Source organism: Chiloscyllium plagiosum, unplaced genomic scaffold, assembly GCF_037043375.1.
Source record: "Chiloscyllium plagiosum isolate Xiang-an unplaced genomic scaffold, Cpla_swu_hap1 HiC_scaffold_2, whole genome shotgun sequence".
Lineage (NCBI taxonomy): Eukaryota > Metazoa > Chordata > Chondrichthyes > Orectolobiformes > Hemiscylliidae > Chiloscyllium > Chiloscyllium plagiosum.
The window spans coordinates 118,651,110-118,669,511 of NW_028270140.1; the positions used below are offsets into that span (position 1 = coordinate 118,651,110).

The window sequence follows — 18,402 nt, forward strand, 5'->3', positions numbered from 1 at the left end:
TACCTGTCAGATCCTTTATGTAAGCCCAGCCTCTGTATGAAACTGCATGCTGCCCTTGATGCGGCTGCTGGGTAGAGAGGAGACTGTCACATATCCCCTTCTGCAATGTACCTTTGCAGACAAGGTCTGGAGAGAGATGTACTGATCTTTGTCAAGGTTCTTCCTCAGCTTTCCATGATGCAGAACTCTGTGGTCTACAGGCCATTTCCTTGTGATGCACACCAAAATGGATGTCGACTGTGCCTGGAGGACCATCCATTTGGTGAAAGTCACTCAGTTGGTCTGCCCATAATTTGCTGGTCTTCCAATGTAAAGAGTTGACCTCAAGCAAGTGTTGAAGACTAGTACATTCCAGTGAGGGTTGCACTATAACTTGGGGCAGCTGCTGCCAAGGTGCAGTGGGAAAAGACCACTGTGTAAGGTATTTCTGCCAAAGTATAATGAGGATTTGTTCAGTTGTCAGACCTTCTTGTTGCCTCAAAATGAACTGCATGAGTAGGAAATGCCTTTGTTTTTGCAATTGCAGGGAAGCTCTGAGAAATGTCAAATTCTAATGTTTTTACAGGAATGATTTTTAATCTTAGTACTAATAGGTGGTTTTAGGAATAAAGTTTTATTTTTGCAATAAAGAAACATTTTCCAACACCCTTCAGTTCTGAAGAAGAGTTATTAAATTGGAAACATTAACTCTGTTTATTTCTTTCTCTACAGATGTTGCTAGACTTGCTGAGTTTCTCCAGCAGTTTGTTTTTATTTCAGATTTCTAACATCTTCAATATTTTGCTTTTTTTCAGCTTAAAGACACTGTTCATAGCCAACCACCCTCAGATATACCTTAATTTATAACTAGCTTTATTTTGCATAGCTTCTGGTTGGTTTATATGCTTTTTAGTAATTTTAATATTCATATTTGAACCATTTTTCATTCCAGTTTGTAGTAATGTATTTCATGTTTTATTTCCTTTTACAGTTTGTGAACTCTAATATGTCTCTTCTATTAAAATACTGTTACACTGACATAGGAAGCTACAAGACTAGAAAAGACATTAGGCAAACACCAAGAAAACTGATTTGTTTTAAATGCCCACTCCATCAATTCTCCCGCAAATGTTTCCACCATCTTTATACAAAGTCTATTCCACATATTCACCGAGTTCCACATAAAGTCATTACATCTACACTGCTTGCCTCTCTCTTCTAACCCAGAGCCAATATTCCGAGTCCTGAAGCTTGTGCCCAAAAGCTCTCATACCTTGAATGAGATTTCAGTTTGGTTGACCTCTTCTGCCCTGCACTTGTATTTAATTAGTCTTGCTGTAGTATGATAATCAGAATTGCACAAAGTAACTTGTCTGAACCATTCTTTGTTTTACATTTTCATTTTCATCTTCTGGTGTTTGTGCCATGCAGACATGACTATACACCACAAGATCTAGTTAGCTTTTCTTGCTGCTGCTGCTGCATATTGTGTCTGTTTCAATTGGCTGTCCACTAACATCCTACGAATCCATAACCTGTTATTTTTTTGTGGCTGAGAGCTGTATAATTAGTTTCAGATAATTTATTTCCTATCTATGAACTTATTTTCTTGGAATTGAATTAAGTGCTGTTCGCCACTCCCCAACCAATCCATTTCAACCCATTTCAGACAGTTACCTCCAATTCCATACATACCTTCCTAGTGGATTAATCACTTGTAATACCTTGGGATCAGTGATCATTCTCTTAGACTCAATTAATTTAGATTCCTTTGCCTGGTAATGACATCAATTTACACAACACAACCAGCCTCTTGTCACATTACTGACAGTAAATCCAAGAAAATAAGTTCACATTAGTGACAGTAGATTCAGAACTTACTGTACAGAAAGAGGCCATTTGACCCAACGTATCTGTATCAGCTCCCAAAAGAGCTACCCATCTATCCCATCTACCAGTCCTATTTCTGTAGCCCTCTAAATTCATCACTTTCAAATATTTTTGATATTATTCCACACTATTAATCATTAAAAAGAGTCTGGACAGGTAGAGAGAGCTGACTTTTTTTTTAAAAAAGCATACAATGCTCTGTGCTTCATTGGGAGGGCTATAGAATGCAAATACAGGTATGTTATGCTGAACTTATCTAGGACACTGTTTAGACCTCAGCTGGAGTATTGTGTACAGTTTTCAGGACCACACTATAGAAAGGGTGTGTATGCATTGGAGAAAATGCTGAAAAAGTTTGAGAATGGTCCATTCTAATGGGAAACTCCAGTTAAGAGGAAAGAGAGATGTTAGGACTGTTTTCCTTGAAAAGGCTGAGGGGAGATTTGATAGAAGTTTTCAAAATTTTGAGGGATCTGAACAAAATAGATTGGGAACAATTCCTCCCTTTCATGAAAGGATTGAGAAGTGGATGGCACAGTTTATGTTTTGCATAAGTAACAAATGTGAGATGAATAGAATTTGTTTCACAGTACATGTTTGGATTTGGAATGCATTACCTGGAACTGTGGTGGCAGGTTCAAGAGGGCATTGGATGATTTTTTTGTTATAAACAATGTGCAGGTAAAGGGCGTAAAAGCAGGAGTTGGAAACTAAGTTAGAATGCTCCGGCAGCTAGTTCAAATATGATGGGCTCAATAGCCTTCTTCTGTACCCATAATGATTCTGTGATTCTTAACATGTACCGATGATGTGAGTATAAACCAACCACAAACCTTCAATAACATTAAACAATACAAAGTATTCAGATTACCAGGTAGCTACAAATGGTCAGTTCATATTTTACTTCGTTTATTTACCCAGGTAATATGATTCAGTAAGCCTCTAATATAGGAACATAAGAGCAAGGGTAGGCCATTTAGTCCCTCAAGTCTCTCCACCATTCTAGATCATGGCTGATCACATAGTCAATGATGTCATTAGTATCTAGAAATCTATTGATCTCTATATTGAACATAATCAATGACTGAGTTTTCACAGTGCTCTGGGGTAGAGAATTCCAAAGGTTCACTATCCTCTGAATGAAGAAATTTCTCCTCAACTTGAATATAAATGACTTGGCCTTTATTCTGAGAGTGTGTTCCCTGGTTCTACATCCCCAGGAGATATTCCCTGATTCTGGATTTAGACTGACTGGCACTTTAAGAATCTTGTACGTTTCAATGAGAGCACCCTCATTCTTCTAAGCTCTAGAAAAAGAGGCCCAATCTCCCCTCATAGGGCTCTCACACCATTACAAGAATTAGTTTAGTGAGTCTCCTCTGCATTCCCTCTATGTGTTTTAACATTAAAATTAAACCACATGGGATTAGAGGTAGTGTATTGAAATGAGTAGAGAACTGGCTGGCAGACAGAAAGAGTAGGAATAAACGGGCCTTTTTCCGAATGGCAGGCAGTAAATTGTAGGGTATTGTAGGAATCAGTGCTAGGCCACTCACAATATATATTAATGATTTACCTAAGAGAACTAAATGTAAAATCTCCACATTTGCAGATGTCACAAAGCTGCATGAGAGGGTGAGCTATGAGGAAGTGCAACTTCAGTGTAACTTAAACAAACTGAGTGAGTGGGTAAATACATGGCAGATAAAGTATAATGAGAACATGTGTGAGGTTTGGTAGCAAAATAACAGAAAGACATTATTATTTGGCTATAAATTGAAAGAGGCAAATGAGCAATGGCACTGGGTGACCTTGTATACCAGTCACTGAAGATAAGCATGTAAATTCAGCAGATGGTGAACAAGATAAACAGTATGTTTGCATTCATAGTGAGAGGTTTTGAGTACAGGAGAAGGGATGTCTTGCTGTAATTGTACAGGGCTTTGGTGAGACCACATCTGGAATATTGTGTGCAGTTTTTGTCTCCTTTTATGAAGAAAGATATTCTGGCTGGAGGGAGTGCAACAAAGATTTATCAGACTGACTTCTGGAATGAAGACAAGTTGAATCGGTTAAGATTATATTCACTGGAGTTGAGAAGAATAAGGAGGAAGAAATCTCCGAGAAACCTATGAATTTTAACAGAATTAGACAAGGTAGATGCAGGAAGGATGTATTTAATGATGGAGAATCCAGAAACAAGGGTCACAGTTTAAGCATATGGGGTAAATTTAGGACTGAAATGAGAGATTGCTTCACTCAGAGTGGTAAGACAATGGAATTCACTATCACAGAAAGCAGTAGAGGCCAAAACATCGTAATATTTCAAGCAGGAATTGGGTAAAACACTTGGTGCTGAAGTGATCAAATGGTAAAGGGGGCAAGGTGGAAATGTGTTGCTGGAAAAGCGCAGCAGGTCAGGCAGCATCTAGGGAACAGGAGAATCGACGTTTCGGGCATTAGCCCTTCTTCAGGAATCGATTCCTGAAGAAGGGCTAATGCCCGAAACGTCGATTCTCCTGTTCCCTAGATGCTGCCTGACCTGCTGCGCTTTTCCAGCAACACATTTCCATCTCTGACCTCCAGCATCTGCAGACCTCACTTTCTCCTCAAAGGGGGCAAGGTGACAAACTATTGAGTTGGATGATCATCCATGTTCATTATCATTGGCGGAGCAGGCTCAAAGGGCAGAATGGCCTACTCCTGGTCCTATTTTCTATATTTCTGTTTCCTGAGTTGAAAGGGTCAAACTGCATATAACATTCCAGATGCTGTCTCACCTAGCTATATGATTGAAGCAAGGCATCTTAAGGCAGCTTTGTGACATCTGCAAATGTGGAGATTTTACATTTAGTGCTCAAATCCTCTTGCTAAGACTAACATGTGAATTTACTTTAAATTTCACAAAGGATTTCAATATTTTACAAAGTCTACGTAGGAATTTTATCCCAATGTCTGAAAATGTTTCCATAACAAAAAATCTGGCAGTTTAAAAAGGTGCTAACTGTATTGTATGAACTTATGATCCTGTCGTCTTGTCAGTTATTCTGTATATTGCAGCAAAATTTCAGACATTTATCATTTTCTGTAGGGAACTTAGTTTTCGCAAACGGGCACAGTCAGCTGATGAGGAAGGCTGTTCGGAGCTAGCAGACTCGCTGCAGCATCTGACTTTGTCGGAGTTTCTAAAAGAGTATGTTTCAGTCCTCTAATAAATATCTGTGTGTTTGTGTGTTGAAGTAATGCATGTCTAACTTTAACCCCAATAAATATCTCTAACCCTCAAACTGGAAAACCTCCCACTGAGGCCTTTTACATGAAGCTGATGTGCTGGAACAGATTTCGCTGTTGACCAAGTTTCAGTATTTTAATGATTAAGGATAGAATTTCTTTTGTATCCATAGTCAGTGGGAGAGAATTCCACCCATCATTCTTGAACTAATTGATGTGATGATACTGGGCAGTTTATTTGCTGTTTTAACAATATGGATATTTCTGCCTCATCATTGCCTGGAGAAGCTCATTCTGGAATGTAAATGCTTGATAGCCAACTCCAAAAAAATGAGAAATGGAAACTTGCCAGAGTAATTTAGTATGCAGAGCATTTTTGCATAAAATTTCAATTTGTATTTATCTGCTTAAAAAAAACTTAAGGAATTGCTTACTTAAGGAATTGGTTTTTGAAAGATAATACATTGTGTCTTTAACTGACACATACTAATTGATACAGCATCATTCATAGATAAACATGTTAGAGTTTTATCATTGGCTTCATGGAAACAGCTTCATTGTAGGCCTGACCATATTATTCAAATGCTACTTGTACAATAGAAATGTTTATACAGCAGATATTGTGCAAAAAAAAAATCTGTCTGCAAGAGTATTGAAAGCTCACTTGATTCTTATGAAAGATGAAGCCTTTCTCAACATTTTCATTGCAAATATGAAAATTGTTAGCACGAGGCAGAACAAAGGCCTTTAGCTAAAAAATGGTCATTCTCTGAATATTGGCTAACTCACATGATAGGAAGAGACAAACTAACAGATATATACACAATGATGCTTGCACTTAAACGAATTCACTCGCTTATGTAGTCCTCTGTATCTTAGCACACAGTGCAAATGGAATTCCCCAAGCCCTTGCTTTTGACTTTACTCATGAAGGGGAGGGGGTGTAGTGAAAGCTATGACTTTCCAGATGAGCAAATGGAAGCTTTGTTGACCTGTACACACACAGTGCTGGCAATGGGACCCAGAGTTCTTTTACGGCTGGCTAATTTAACAGGATCATCCTCATAAACCTGACCATTGTAGTTGGCCCCTCAGTCTGATCTTTTGAGGTAAATATATCCAGTTATGCAGTGAAGCAGCAGAGTGGTGGTAATGGTTTTAGTAAATGCCATGGTGCAAGTTTGCCTTCACGTTTTTATGATTAATTGTGAATGAATCTATTTTACAAGAACCTTAAATAATATAAATCACAATGTGATTTAGAACTGCCTACCAATTATTGAACATACAGGGAAAAAATTCTTGTGTGGGTTTTGTCCTTGATATGAATTTGTCTTCACTTGATAAGTCAATGTTACTGAATGGATTGTTGGTAACTTGTGAAAAATTCAAGCCTTCTCTTCCCTTTTCACTTTTGTGGTCCCAAAGTATGGCAGCGGCTTTGCATTCTGGACTTTGAGAAATTCACTAGTATAGTTGATTGGCATATGATCTTCATGTTATATTCTAATTAATTTAATCATGTGTAATCATCGCACACAAAATGCTTTTCCAATGCATCTTTGTACAGTGTTTCATTATCATTTGTTTTAAAGTCCATTTAATTCCACGTTCCCACAGAACAGTAACAAGGTTGTCTATCCTGTGAACAGTTAAGGATATACTGCGGTGTGTTTATTCTGTCAAATCTCATTCAAAGTCCCTGTAGGTAGTTATCGATTGTGATTCTTATAAAAGTAAATTTTGATTATATTACTAAATGTAGATATGCTACAGTTTCCTCTTTGAAGTAAATGTACATGCCAGTTTCTGGTACTCCCCACCTCCATCTTATTCGAAAGTCAGACATCAATGAGAGATCAAATAGGATCTTGACTTCAGTTCTGATATTTACTGTGCTGCTAATGAACATTTGCTTGAACTCAGAAACAGAATTACCAAAAGAAGCTATATTTACTTGCAAAATAGATTTTAGTTCTAAATGTTTAACTATGAGGTACTTTTTAAAATTGTGTTAAAAGGTCTCTTAAGCCTCCAAGATGATGTGCAGGTGGTGCATGCACATTATGGACTAGAAGTGTGCTGTCCACCATCTTGGACTAAACTAACACATCCATGATTGAAGGAGTAGCAATGAGCTTCCTATTTATCACAGGACAGCTGCATTCAGGAAAATCAGCACTATGTGCTATCAAGCAAGTATTCTTTAAAGGGTACAAGGGTACTCCTCACAGCCACAAATAAAAACCACACTAGCTCCTTCTGCCTCCATCATCACCACTATCCCAATCGGACCAACTTTTCTTATATCTTTCCAGTCTGCACCAGCCACCTTTTCTGTTGTCACCACACCCAGTTCTCCTCAAGAACTTACCTTTATGTACATATCACAGATATCCATTCTGGCATTTGGATTGTTCCCCACACATCAGTTGTACTTAAGGTTAGAAATTCTTGAGTCAGTCCACTCACAGCTGACTACTGTTCAGAATTAATGCTTATTTCCTTTGCTGGGTTTTATGCTCTGTGCTGGCAGGTCTGAAATCCACCAGGTGGACTCTCCATTGACTACTTGCCTGCCTCCAAGCAGTCTGATATTTTATGGTTTGTGGGGTGGGTGGGGGAATGATGAAAACATCTACCTGCCGTTAGGCCTAATGAGACCCTTAAATTACCAGTGAATGGCTTCCCAAGTACCTCATCCTACCACTACAATGTTTTCCCATGGTTGGAGAAAGAGGGTTCAAATGATTCAGGAAATACAGCAGATTCAGCTGTGTGGTCTGGTGTTTAACAGGGGTGCGTCACATTCTCCTTTGCAGGCCTCTTGAGGCATGTTGGTAGCACCCACCTTTAATTCACCCCACCTAATCCCGTTCATCCCCCAGACTCATAACCGCAGCTAGGTAAAAACAAGGGACTGCAGATGCTGGAAACCAGAGTCTAGAGTGATGCTGGAAAAGCAAAGCTGGTCAGGCAGCATCCGAGGGGCAGGATTGTCAACTCCCATTTCTTCCTTGAACAGACACCTGACTCCAGACTGACCTGGCCTCCTCAACATGGTGGAATTGCCTGTAGAATCCATGTGACCACTACTATCATTGGTGCTGTGGGGACCACAGAGATGTTAGGTATCAATTGGCCAGCAGCTACCTTAGGGCCTCCCCTCCAGTTTGGATGCAAGGCACGTCTTAAAGCAATTAACACTGCTTCATGTATTAAATTGATGAGGGGGGGAAGAGGATCTGATGAGATCATGGGTAGACATCCAGTCTCCCACTTTTACCGGGAAGAGAAAAAAACATTATACCCTGTAAAGCCCAGCTCCTTGTGTTCATCAAAGATTAATCCAAGTTGAATGTGCAGTTAACACAGAAATAAACTTTAATACAAATTTTCAAATGACCCACCAGGCTTATTGGGACATGTTGCTTCTGTTCTTCAAAGGCTAATTTTGAGTGCCGTGTACTTGCAGTAATTTATGATGTATCAGCAGTCTTCTTGTGGCTTTGGTAGCTAACCCTAAAATAATGATGACTGGAATAACTGTGTACAACTTTACCTTGCTAGTTACTAAATATGAGAGTTGTCCTCACAGTTACCAAGGTATAATTGTATCAATTAAGAGTTTGGAGAATTCATTTGTGAGTAAAGGGTTCCTCCCATCTATTCTCATCAGCTTTTGTCCTCCACTCCTAACTTATTGACTTGTTTCTGGAGTTGTGATGCTATCGCAACCATATCTGCCTCACTATTACTAGCCTGTGTTTAATTGTGAGCTTTAATGGTGACTGTTGGCAAACTCTCCATCATGGCCATCATCAAATTCTAACTCAATCTGCTCTCAATAAGTGTCCACAATCCCACCTGCTCCAAGGGCCTTTGCCCGAAATGTCGATTTTTCCTGCTCCTCGGATGCTACCTGGCTTGCTGTGCTATTCCAGCACCACTCTAATCAATCTCTGCTCCAGAGGTGTGTCATGACATGACTGAACAGGTTGGTTAAAAATATTTACCTCCAGCAGGGATTACTGGATAGGGTTCTACTACTGAAAAAATATAAACTCACACCTCATTGCTGTCCTGTCAGAGATTAGATAACCCAACAAAAATAAGGAAATCAAATCCTTGACCATAGTTCAGACATGCACTAACTCAGCTCAAACATCAAAGTTACATACTTTGTGAGAATGAAAACCTAGAGTGAGTTTTGAAATCTTAATTAGTCAAAAGAACTTGGTCTAAATGTATTTTATCTACAGAATTGAAGAGGAAGAGTGGGACAAGTATATTATTCCTTCAAAAGCAGAGACTGAAAAGTATAAAGTGAGTCGTACGTTCAGCTTCCTCAAAAACAGAATGACGAGCACCAGGAATAAGGGCAAGGTAGACTATCCTCTTTTATTATGCAAACACATTTCTTTATATTAATTAATGCACTTGGAACCAATTAATATAATAATTCACCAGAAGTCTCTATAAATTCTTAGATTACAACATAGCTATTTACTTGTGTAAGGTTGTTGTGGTTCTGTTCGCCGAGCTGGGAATTTGTGTTGCAGATGTTTCAGCCCCTGTTTAGGTGACATCCTCAGTACTTGGGAGCCTCCTGTGAAGCGCTTCTGTGATGTTTCTTCCGGCATTTATAGTGATTTGTACCTGCCACTTCCGGTTGTCAGTTCCAGCTGTCCGCTGCAGTGGCCGGTATATTGGGTCCAGATCGATGTGTGTGTTCTCTATTTCTGTGTTTGAGTACTCAAACTACTGGACCTGTGCCTCACAACACACTTCACATTCAACAACTAAATATATGAACAAATCAACGGCACACCCATGGGCTCACCCATCTCTGGACTCATAGCAGAAGCGGTAATGCAAAGGTTAGAACAAACAGTCATACCGCAAATTCAACCCAAACTCTGGGTCAGATATGTAGATGATACCTTTATAATCATTAAAAACACAGAAATAGAGAACACACACCGGATCATCAACGCCACACTCACAGGAATCCGATTCACGAGAGAGGAAGAAAAGGACAACCAACTCCCATTCCTAGACGTGATGGTGCAGAGAACACCGAACGGAGATTTCACCACAAAGGTATACAGGAAAGCCACACACACACCAAGTCTTAAACTACGAAAGCAACCACCCCAACACACACAAAAGAAGTTGCATCAAGACACTGTTCAAAAGGGCCACAACACACTGCAGTACACCAGAACTGCAAAAAGAGGAAGAAGAACACCTATACAATGTATTCGCCAAAAACGGATACCCCCGCAATTTCATCAACAGATGCCTAAGGGAAAGACAATAGAATGAGGACATGCCACAACCCAAAGGACTAGCCACACTACCATACATCAAAAACATTTCTGAACTGACAGCCAGACTACTGCGACCACTAGGACTCATAACAGCACACAAACCAACAGCCACTCTCAGACAACAACTCACCAGGACGAAGGACCCGATACCCAGCATGAGCAAAACCAATGTAGTGTACAAAATCCCATGCGAGGACTGCATAAAACACTACATAGGACAAACAGGAAGATAGCTAACGATCTGCATCCATGAACACCAACTCGCCACGAAACGACATGACCAGCTATCCTTAGTAGCCACACACTCAGATGACAAGCAACATGAGTTCAACTGGGACAACACTACTATTATAGGACAAGCCAAACAGAGAACAGCCAGGGAATTCCTAGAGGCATGGCACTCATCCACAGATTCAATCAAGCACATCGATCTGGACCCAATATACCAGCCACTGCAGCGGACAGCTGGAACTGACAACCGGAAGCGGCAATACAAATCACTATAAATGCTGGAGGAAACATCACAGAAGCGCTTCACAGGAGGCTCCCAAGCACTGAGGATGTCACCTAGACAGGGGACGAAACGTCTGCAACACAAATTCCCAGCTCGGCGAACAGAACCACAACAACGAGCACCTAAGCTACAAATCTTCGCCCAAACTTTGAACTTGTGTAAGGTAGTGAACATATGGTTAATAATTTATTGTTGGGAGTACAGTTAAAATATATAATGTTGTACCACAAGTATATTTTGTTAACTTTTTGAACTTTATTAAATAATATTCTAACTCTTTTAATTAGCGTCACTAATATAATAATGAGTCATCTTCCGCAGAACTTCATTCTTTAACGAGTCCAATCACAGTAAGGTTTTTTTTAACTTCCTTTACTATTTATTTGACTTCTCAGGCTTTTAGTTTGGAGTTTTGGATTACTAGTTCATTGAGATTGCCAGTATACCACCACCTCTTACAGGTTGAATGGTGTCAATATTATTGACGTAGTAATAGTCAGTCAAGGACCAGTTAAGAGTCTGGCCCGTAGGAATTAACCCAACTGCAGCTAGACCAATTCTCTGTGTTTTGTGGTCTCTGATTTCAAAGAAAAATGCAGAAACGACGGATGTCATTCAATTCATGGCATCTCTGCTGATTCTTTCAAAGGGTAATCAAGTTAGTCCCTTCCTTCTCATTTGCTGGATGCATCAGATGTTTCTATCATTTGTTTTGAATGCTACTTCAAGATTGCTTCTTTACCCACCACCGTATCAGACAGTGTGTTCTACTATTAGCACTGTATATAAACAAGTTTATTTTTTCATGCCATTTCAGGCGCTTTTGCTGATTTCCTTAAATCTGGACTCTCTTGTCATGATGCTTCAGCTATTAGGCACGCCTACCAATGCCTTCATAAGATTCTGCCCACTGTTTCTATCAGCTGGAGAGCTGGTGAGAGCTGCCATTTCCAGAGAAGCCCCCACCCCCAAACTGCATATTGATCAGGCATTGGCAAGGCCACTTGAATCAAGATCCCATGGGCAGAGGTTCTGCCCACCAAGGACTGTCGGCCAATCAATGGCTCCCAGCTTTTGCACTCAGCAGTGCCAGGACCCCAGAGTCCCACGAACATGAAGTGTATGTTGGTGTCTTTGTCCATATATTATGGGACTTCTAAGGCTGGAAGATGTAGGGATGGTGGGGGTTAGTTGGACGCAAGAGCAGAAGATGGTTTTTCAGGATTGCCACATGGCTGCAGGCCCTCCTGCCAGAGTTACTCGCTGACTGTTGCGGATTGAAGCTCTTAACTGGTCCTTACTTGACCACTACTAGTCTGTGACATTACTGCTACTGAAAACATCATTGGACTGGTAAAATAGAACCACTGATTAATAGTGCGAAGACACAGGTTCAAATCCCACCATGGCAGCTGGTAAAATTTGAATTCAATAGAAAGCCTAATGGTAACCATATGACCACTGTTGTCTGTCATAAAAGAAATCTGGTCAGCAATGTCCTTTAGGGAAGGAAATCTGCCTACCCTGTATAACCCATAGTAATGTAGGGTGTCTCATAATGCCCTCTGGGAAATAAGGGTGAGCAGTAAATGCTGGTCGAACCACGAACAAATAAATTAAAAATAAATTAGCGGCCTTAATTTGAGGGACTTGAGAAGAACTTTATTCTGCAGGAGGTGGGAAGTTGGTGGCTTTTGAGGACAGCTCTAGCCCACTTAAATAAGTGCCGTTCCAGCCTCTCAGCTCACCACCTCCAGGAGCAGACAATACTACCCAGTTTCTCTGTATTTATTTCATTTGAATAATTTATTTTTGATAACATGATATTTATACCCTCTTAGAAACATAGAAAATAGAAGCAGAAGTAGGCCATTTGGTTGATCAGGTCTGTTCCACTATTCAGCATGATTGTGGCTGATTCTCTATCTCAATACCATAATCCCAATCACTCCCCACACCCCTCAACATCGTTAGCTTCTAGAAATCTATTCCTTCCCTTAATATGCTTAGTGATTTCAACTCCACAACATTCTGTGGTAAGAAATTCCACCGCACTGAGTGAAGAAATATCTCCTCATCTCAACCTGAAATGGTTTATTGCATATGCCGGGACAGTTCACTGAAATGCCACTGGCCACATCTCTTCTTCCTTCTTATATATTTTCTATTTGTATTGACTCTCCTGAGATTTCAGAACACACCCCTTTTGAATTTCCTGTGATTAATCTCTTCAGTGAGATTGGCTGGATTTGCAGTGTAATCTTTTGCTCTGTTACACTTTTTTGTCTTTATGCTCTGATTTTTAATTAAATTTATACTGATAAGAAAAGCACAGTAAATGAACTGAGACCGCTGACTTAGGGCTTGATACTCTGGACCAGATTAATCATTAAAAACATAAACTGCAGCACAATCCTTTGATGCAAGATTGAATGCCACTAGATGGCAGGATTAAACACTAGCTTTGCAGTCAAATTATTCAAAGGATTCTGGTTGTTAATTGTAATTCCAGTGCAGAAGACAACATTTCATTTGCTGAAAAAAGAAAGAAAAGTATCAACATTTCAATTTAAGTCCTAATGTTAGATGTATGGTGTTAATTAATACAGTCAACTCAAGCATGTAATCACTTCCTTCTCCTCTATGACCATGGACTGAACATCTCCAGGATTGCCCTATTGCAAATAATTTTTTCAGCTGGTCTACTGTTCAGCCAATGCTGACCGAGTTAAATGCATGAAAACCAAATCTGTGAAGTTAATGTTTTGCAGGCTTATAATTGGGAGGGAGCGAGGTGAAGTGTGATGGTAAGGATACGAATATTGAAATAATTAACTCACCTATTGGGAACATGACTGTAAATGGGAGAACATTTCAGATTGCAAATTTACAAATGCTGTAAGAGTTACTCCAGGTACTTAGCAAATAAAAAGAAATTGAAATCTTCATATAAAACTGTCTTGGGCATAATAGAGCGCTACGTGATGTTTCACCTCCCAACACTTTTTACTTTAACAGGGAAAGCACAAAGATGCCAAGGAAAAAGAGAAATGGAGCAACGGCCACCAATTCATTGCAGGAATTATTTCAGGGACACTACAATGCATGGTTTGTGACAAGCTTGTTGGTGGAAAGGATGTTCTGCAATGCTTCAGTGAGTAACGATCTATCAGTTTATAGATGCAAACATAATGGGCTGAATTTCATGTGGGGGCGGGCTCCATGCAAGAATCACCCACCAATTGTTAAACCCAAGAAAAGGCAAACAAGATGAGAATGAGACTTGGTAACAAGCTATTTGCCTGTTAATTATTTATTTAAACGTGGCAGGGTCCTGACAGTTTCAGCACCACTATTATGAGGAATGGATTGGACATGAGTGGGACTTACACCTCTCATATTTTATGTATTCTTCCCCCCACCCTCCCCGTCAAAAAAATAGCTAGTGTGTGTGGTTGGTAAATCCAGCCCGATGAATCGATGTATATTGATGGGTGGCACGGTGGCACAGTGGTTAGCACTGCTGCCTCACAGCGCCAGAGACCTGGGTTCAATTCCTGCCTCAGGCAACTGACTGTGTGGAGTTTGCATATTCTCCCCGTGTCTGCTCCGGTTTCCTCCCACAATCCAAAATCGTGCAGGTTAGGTGAATTGGCCATGCTAAATTGCCCGTAGTGTCAGGTAAAGGGGTAAGTGTAGGGGAATGGGTCTGGGTGGGTTACGCTTCGGCGGGTCAGTGTGGAATTGTTGGGCCGAAGGGCCTGTTTCCACACTGTAAGTAAGTAATCATGATGCAGTGTGTAACGGAAGTTCAATGCTGAATTTGGGGAAATGGTTTGTATGCCTGTGTTAACTCTAGTGTCTGAATTCCCAATAGGCGCACTCACCAGACTAATCCCTATACAGCACTAAATAATAAAATTTACCTTACAACAGTTATTTTGAAGGAGGTCTAACAGTGCAGTGGATACTATCCCTGCCTTTGAGGTTGAAACTCCAGATTCAAGTGTTACTCCTGAACTTGATGGTTAAGGAAGCTGTGTTTGTAATATTGCCATTTTACATTGGTATTTTAAGACAGTTTCTTGGGGGTTAGTGGAGAACACACTCAGTTTATTCTTACACTAAACAGAGGGTTGTCAGTCGTGTTAATAAGACAGTGTGAGGACAGCTTCGCGTTTGTGCTCATAATGTGAATGTTTGCCCAATGCTTCAATGGTGAGATCCTCAGAATGCGAGTCACTGTAGTCCAATCCAAAACCCCTACCAACCAGTTAATTAGAGCTTTTGGATGCTGGTTTCCATGAGCAATCAGAGTTATTGATCACAAGGTCTGAAATGCAGCTGTGAAGCAGTATGCACTGTCACTTTATTATACCACCCATTCCATTGACAGTAGGCTTTTCTGGTAGCAGCCCTACTTCAAAGCTGCCACAGGTCATGCAACTAAAACATTGAATGTATTGCTGCTGTCCAGGGAGTGATGAGAAGAACAGATGAATATCTGACGTGTGACTGTTTAGGTAAAGTTGGTGTAGACAATTTTAAGAGTAAAACAGATCTCCCTGAATGAATCACAGTTCTGTCAGCAACTAACAGAAAATCCAGGTTAGTATTTGGGTTGAATATCCTATAGCAGAATTTGTTTGAAAGGTAGATCTATATCTAATTGTTGGCTAGGGAATGAATGCATGTCTGTCATAGTAGTTGGGGAATTTAAATTCAGTTAATCAATCAATTTGGCATTTAAAAATAAAAGCTTGTCTCAGTACTGATGATCATGACAACCTTTTCCATTGTACTAATGCCCTTTAGGCAAAAAAAATCTGCTACCCTTGTACAATGGATCTGTTTGTGATCCTAGAAACACATCAGTGAAGTACTCCTAGATGCCCTCTGAAATTGCCTAGGAAAGAGGAATTAAGGATCATGAGACTATAAGGAATGTGAGGAGAAATAGGCCATTCAGCATATCGAACGTCCTCAACTCCACTTTCCTCCCTTGATTTCCTTAGTGATTAGAAATCTGTCTATCAGCCTTGAAAATACTTAATATCCCAGTCTTGACAATCCTTAGAGCCCTTAAATGCGCAACTCCTTATTCTGAGCTTTTTCCCTCTGGTCCTAGACTCTCCCACAAAGGAAACAACCTCTCCACATCTATCCTGTTAAGCCACCTAACAATCTCATATGTTTCAATAAAGTCTCCTCTCATTCTCCTAAACATCAGTGGTTTAGCTGTTAGCAGGACAGTTAGGTTGTGATGCAGAATGATGCCAACAGCATGGGTTAAATTCTCTGACGTCACCATGAAGGACTCTCCTTCTCAACCTGTCCCCTCGCCTGTGGTGTGGTGAGCCTCAGGTTAAGCCAATACCAGTCATCTCTCTCTCTCTGTCTCTCTAAAGAGGGAGTAGCCCTATGCTGAGGTAGGAGTATGACAACTCCTGCAGTCCTCACTTTCTCTTAGTATGACAACTCTACCTGTTTTCTAGTCTGAAACCAAGGACTGTTAGTTTATTAAGTAGTGTTATTTGTAGTACATTACCAAATGCCTTTTAGAAATCCAAATTTATTACATCTGCTTGTTATTTCATGAAAAAAAACCATAATAAATTTGTCAGGCATGATTTCCCCTTCATGAAAACATGCCACCTCTGCTTGGATTGGCAGTATATGTCAGCCTTACAAGTAATATCCAAATTAGGTGACTGCATTTTGAATAATCTGATGCTGTCAGACAGCTCCTCATTTATTTAATGTCTTTCTTTTATAGGTTCCCAGCACTTAAAATCTTATTTTTGTTTTTTGCTGAAGGTTTTTTCTCTTTTTCAGATTGTACCATGAGTATTCATAAAAGTTGCAGAGATTCTGTTCCTATGTGTATTAAGGCCAAGTATCCAGTAAGTATAGATCCTCTGGAATAGAAAGAAAATAATCTGGGTTCCCAAAAATATAGTTTTTGATCATTTATTTTCAGACTGTGACGAACATTGTTGTAACTACTTTTACTGCCCATGTCTAATTTCCTTGAATTGCCTCCGGTTCTTCCCAACTGCATGGGCCTCCCAAGAGCCAAGCACAGTAGTGACCTTTGGACTGGAAGTCAGTGCTGCGATCAGCAGATACCAATCGCTGTGCATGGAACCTTGGGATAGTGTATCTGGGTGTCCCAGTGCATGATCAATAAAAACTAGTAGACACAGTGAATAATTTGGAAAGCTAATAGAATGTTCTTATTTATCACAAGGGGAATTGAAAACAAAAGTAGGGAGGTGATGCTTCATTTGTACAGGGAATTTCTGCAACCACATCAAGAGCATTTTCTTTTTATTCATGCATGGATGAGGGACTCACTGGTTAGGCCAGCATTTATTGTCCATCCCAATTGCCTAGAGGGCAGTTAAGAGTCAACCACATTGCTGTCCTAATTCCATAAGGGTAAGTATCAAGTGTGCAATATTTGTCAAAGAGAGCAGTGCTGTTACTCTGCATGAGTAACACTGTTGATATCAGGGATCTGCTAGCCACAAAGCTGGATAATAAGGATCGTGATTTTTTTTTATTTGGTCACCTTATTTAATGAATATTGTAAATAATTTGCAAACAGTTCAGAAAAACAAATGACATCCTGAGGGGTCTTGTCAGGGTAAATTTGGAGAGTTTGCTTTGTTGTGTGGGAGATTCCAGAACTAGGAGTCACTGCTTAAAAATTGGGGGTCACCCATTCACAGAGGTGAGATGAAATCATTCCTCACAGTGAGGTGAGTGTCCTTGGAACACTCCTTCTTCTAAAAAGGCAGTGGAAGCAGAGTCTATGGAATATTTTTAAGATAGAGGTGGAAGCTTGACTCTATCCAGGATGAAGCAGCCCATTTGATTGATGCCACATCCATAAACACTCACTCTCTCCTAGTTAGTGAATGAAAGGTAATCAGGAGTAAGTGGTAATGTAGATTTGTGGTTACAGTTGGATTAAATACTCTCCTGTCTGCTGCCCTGTGAGAGTTTATAAATTGTCTTGTATTCTTTCATATGTTCAGAGCATCACTCTCAAAGTCAGCAGTTGTTCATCTCTAATTGCCTTTCAACGGAATGACTTTCTAGGCCATTCAGAGGGCAGTTCAGAGTTAACCACATTGCCGAGAATCTGGAGCCACATCAGACCAGCTAAGGATGGCAGATTTCTTTCCCTAAAGATATTACTGATCCACGTAGAATTTTACAATAATTGATGATAGTTACCATGGTGCCTGTTACTGACCCTAGCTTTATATTACAAATTGAATTCAGATTCCAACAACTACCATGATGGGATTTGAACTAATGTCCCCAGATTATTAACTGAGTCCTCTGGCTAACTTGTCCTGTGAAATTATGACTACTACATAACCACTTAATCTGATCCTCTATAGCAAAAATTATTTGTGACCTTGCCGTTAGATGATTTGGAAC

General features: G+C 40.0%; 1 protein-coding gene across 5 annotated transcripts in view; it reads left to right on the top strand.

The window, feature by feature from the left end:
- The window catches only part of arhgef28a (Rho guanine nucleotide exchange factor 28a), a 468,925-nt gene that overhangs the window by 256,549 nt on the left and 193,974 nt on the right, over positions 1-18,402 (top strand). For 3 of the 5 annotated variants that reach the window (XM_043707577.2, XM_088000117.1, XM_088000136.1), the window contains 4 exons: positions 4,961-5,062; positions 9,363-9,486; positions 13,966-14,101; positions 16,783-16,850. In XM_043707577.2, the coding sequence (XP_043563512.2) occupies positions 4,961-5,062; positions 9,363-9,486; positions 13,966-14,101; positions 16,783-16,850 (430 nt within the window). The remainder of the gene's footprint in view (positions 1-4,960; positions 5,063-9,362; positions 9,487-13,965; positions 14,102-16,782; positions 16,851-18,402) is intronic. The other 2 variants (XM_088000126.1, XM_088000130.1) reach the window with 1 other exon arrangement.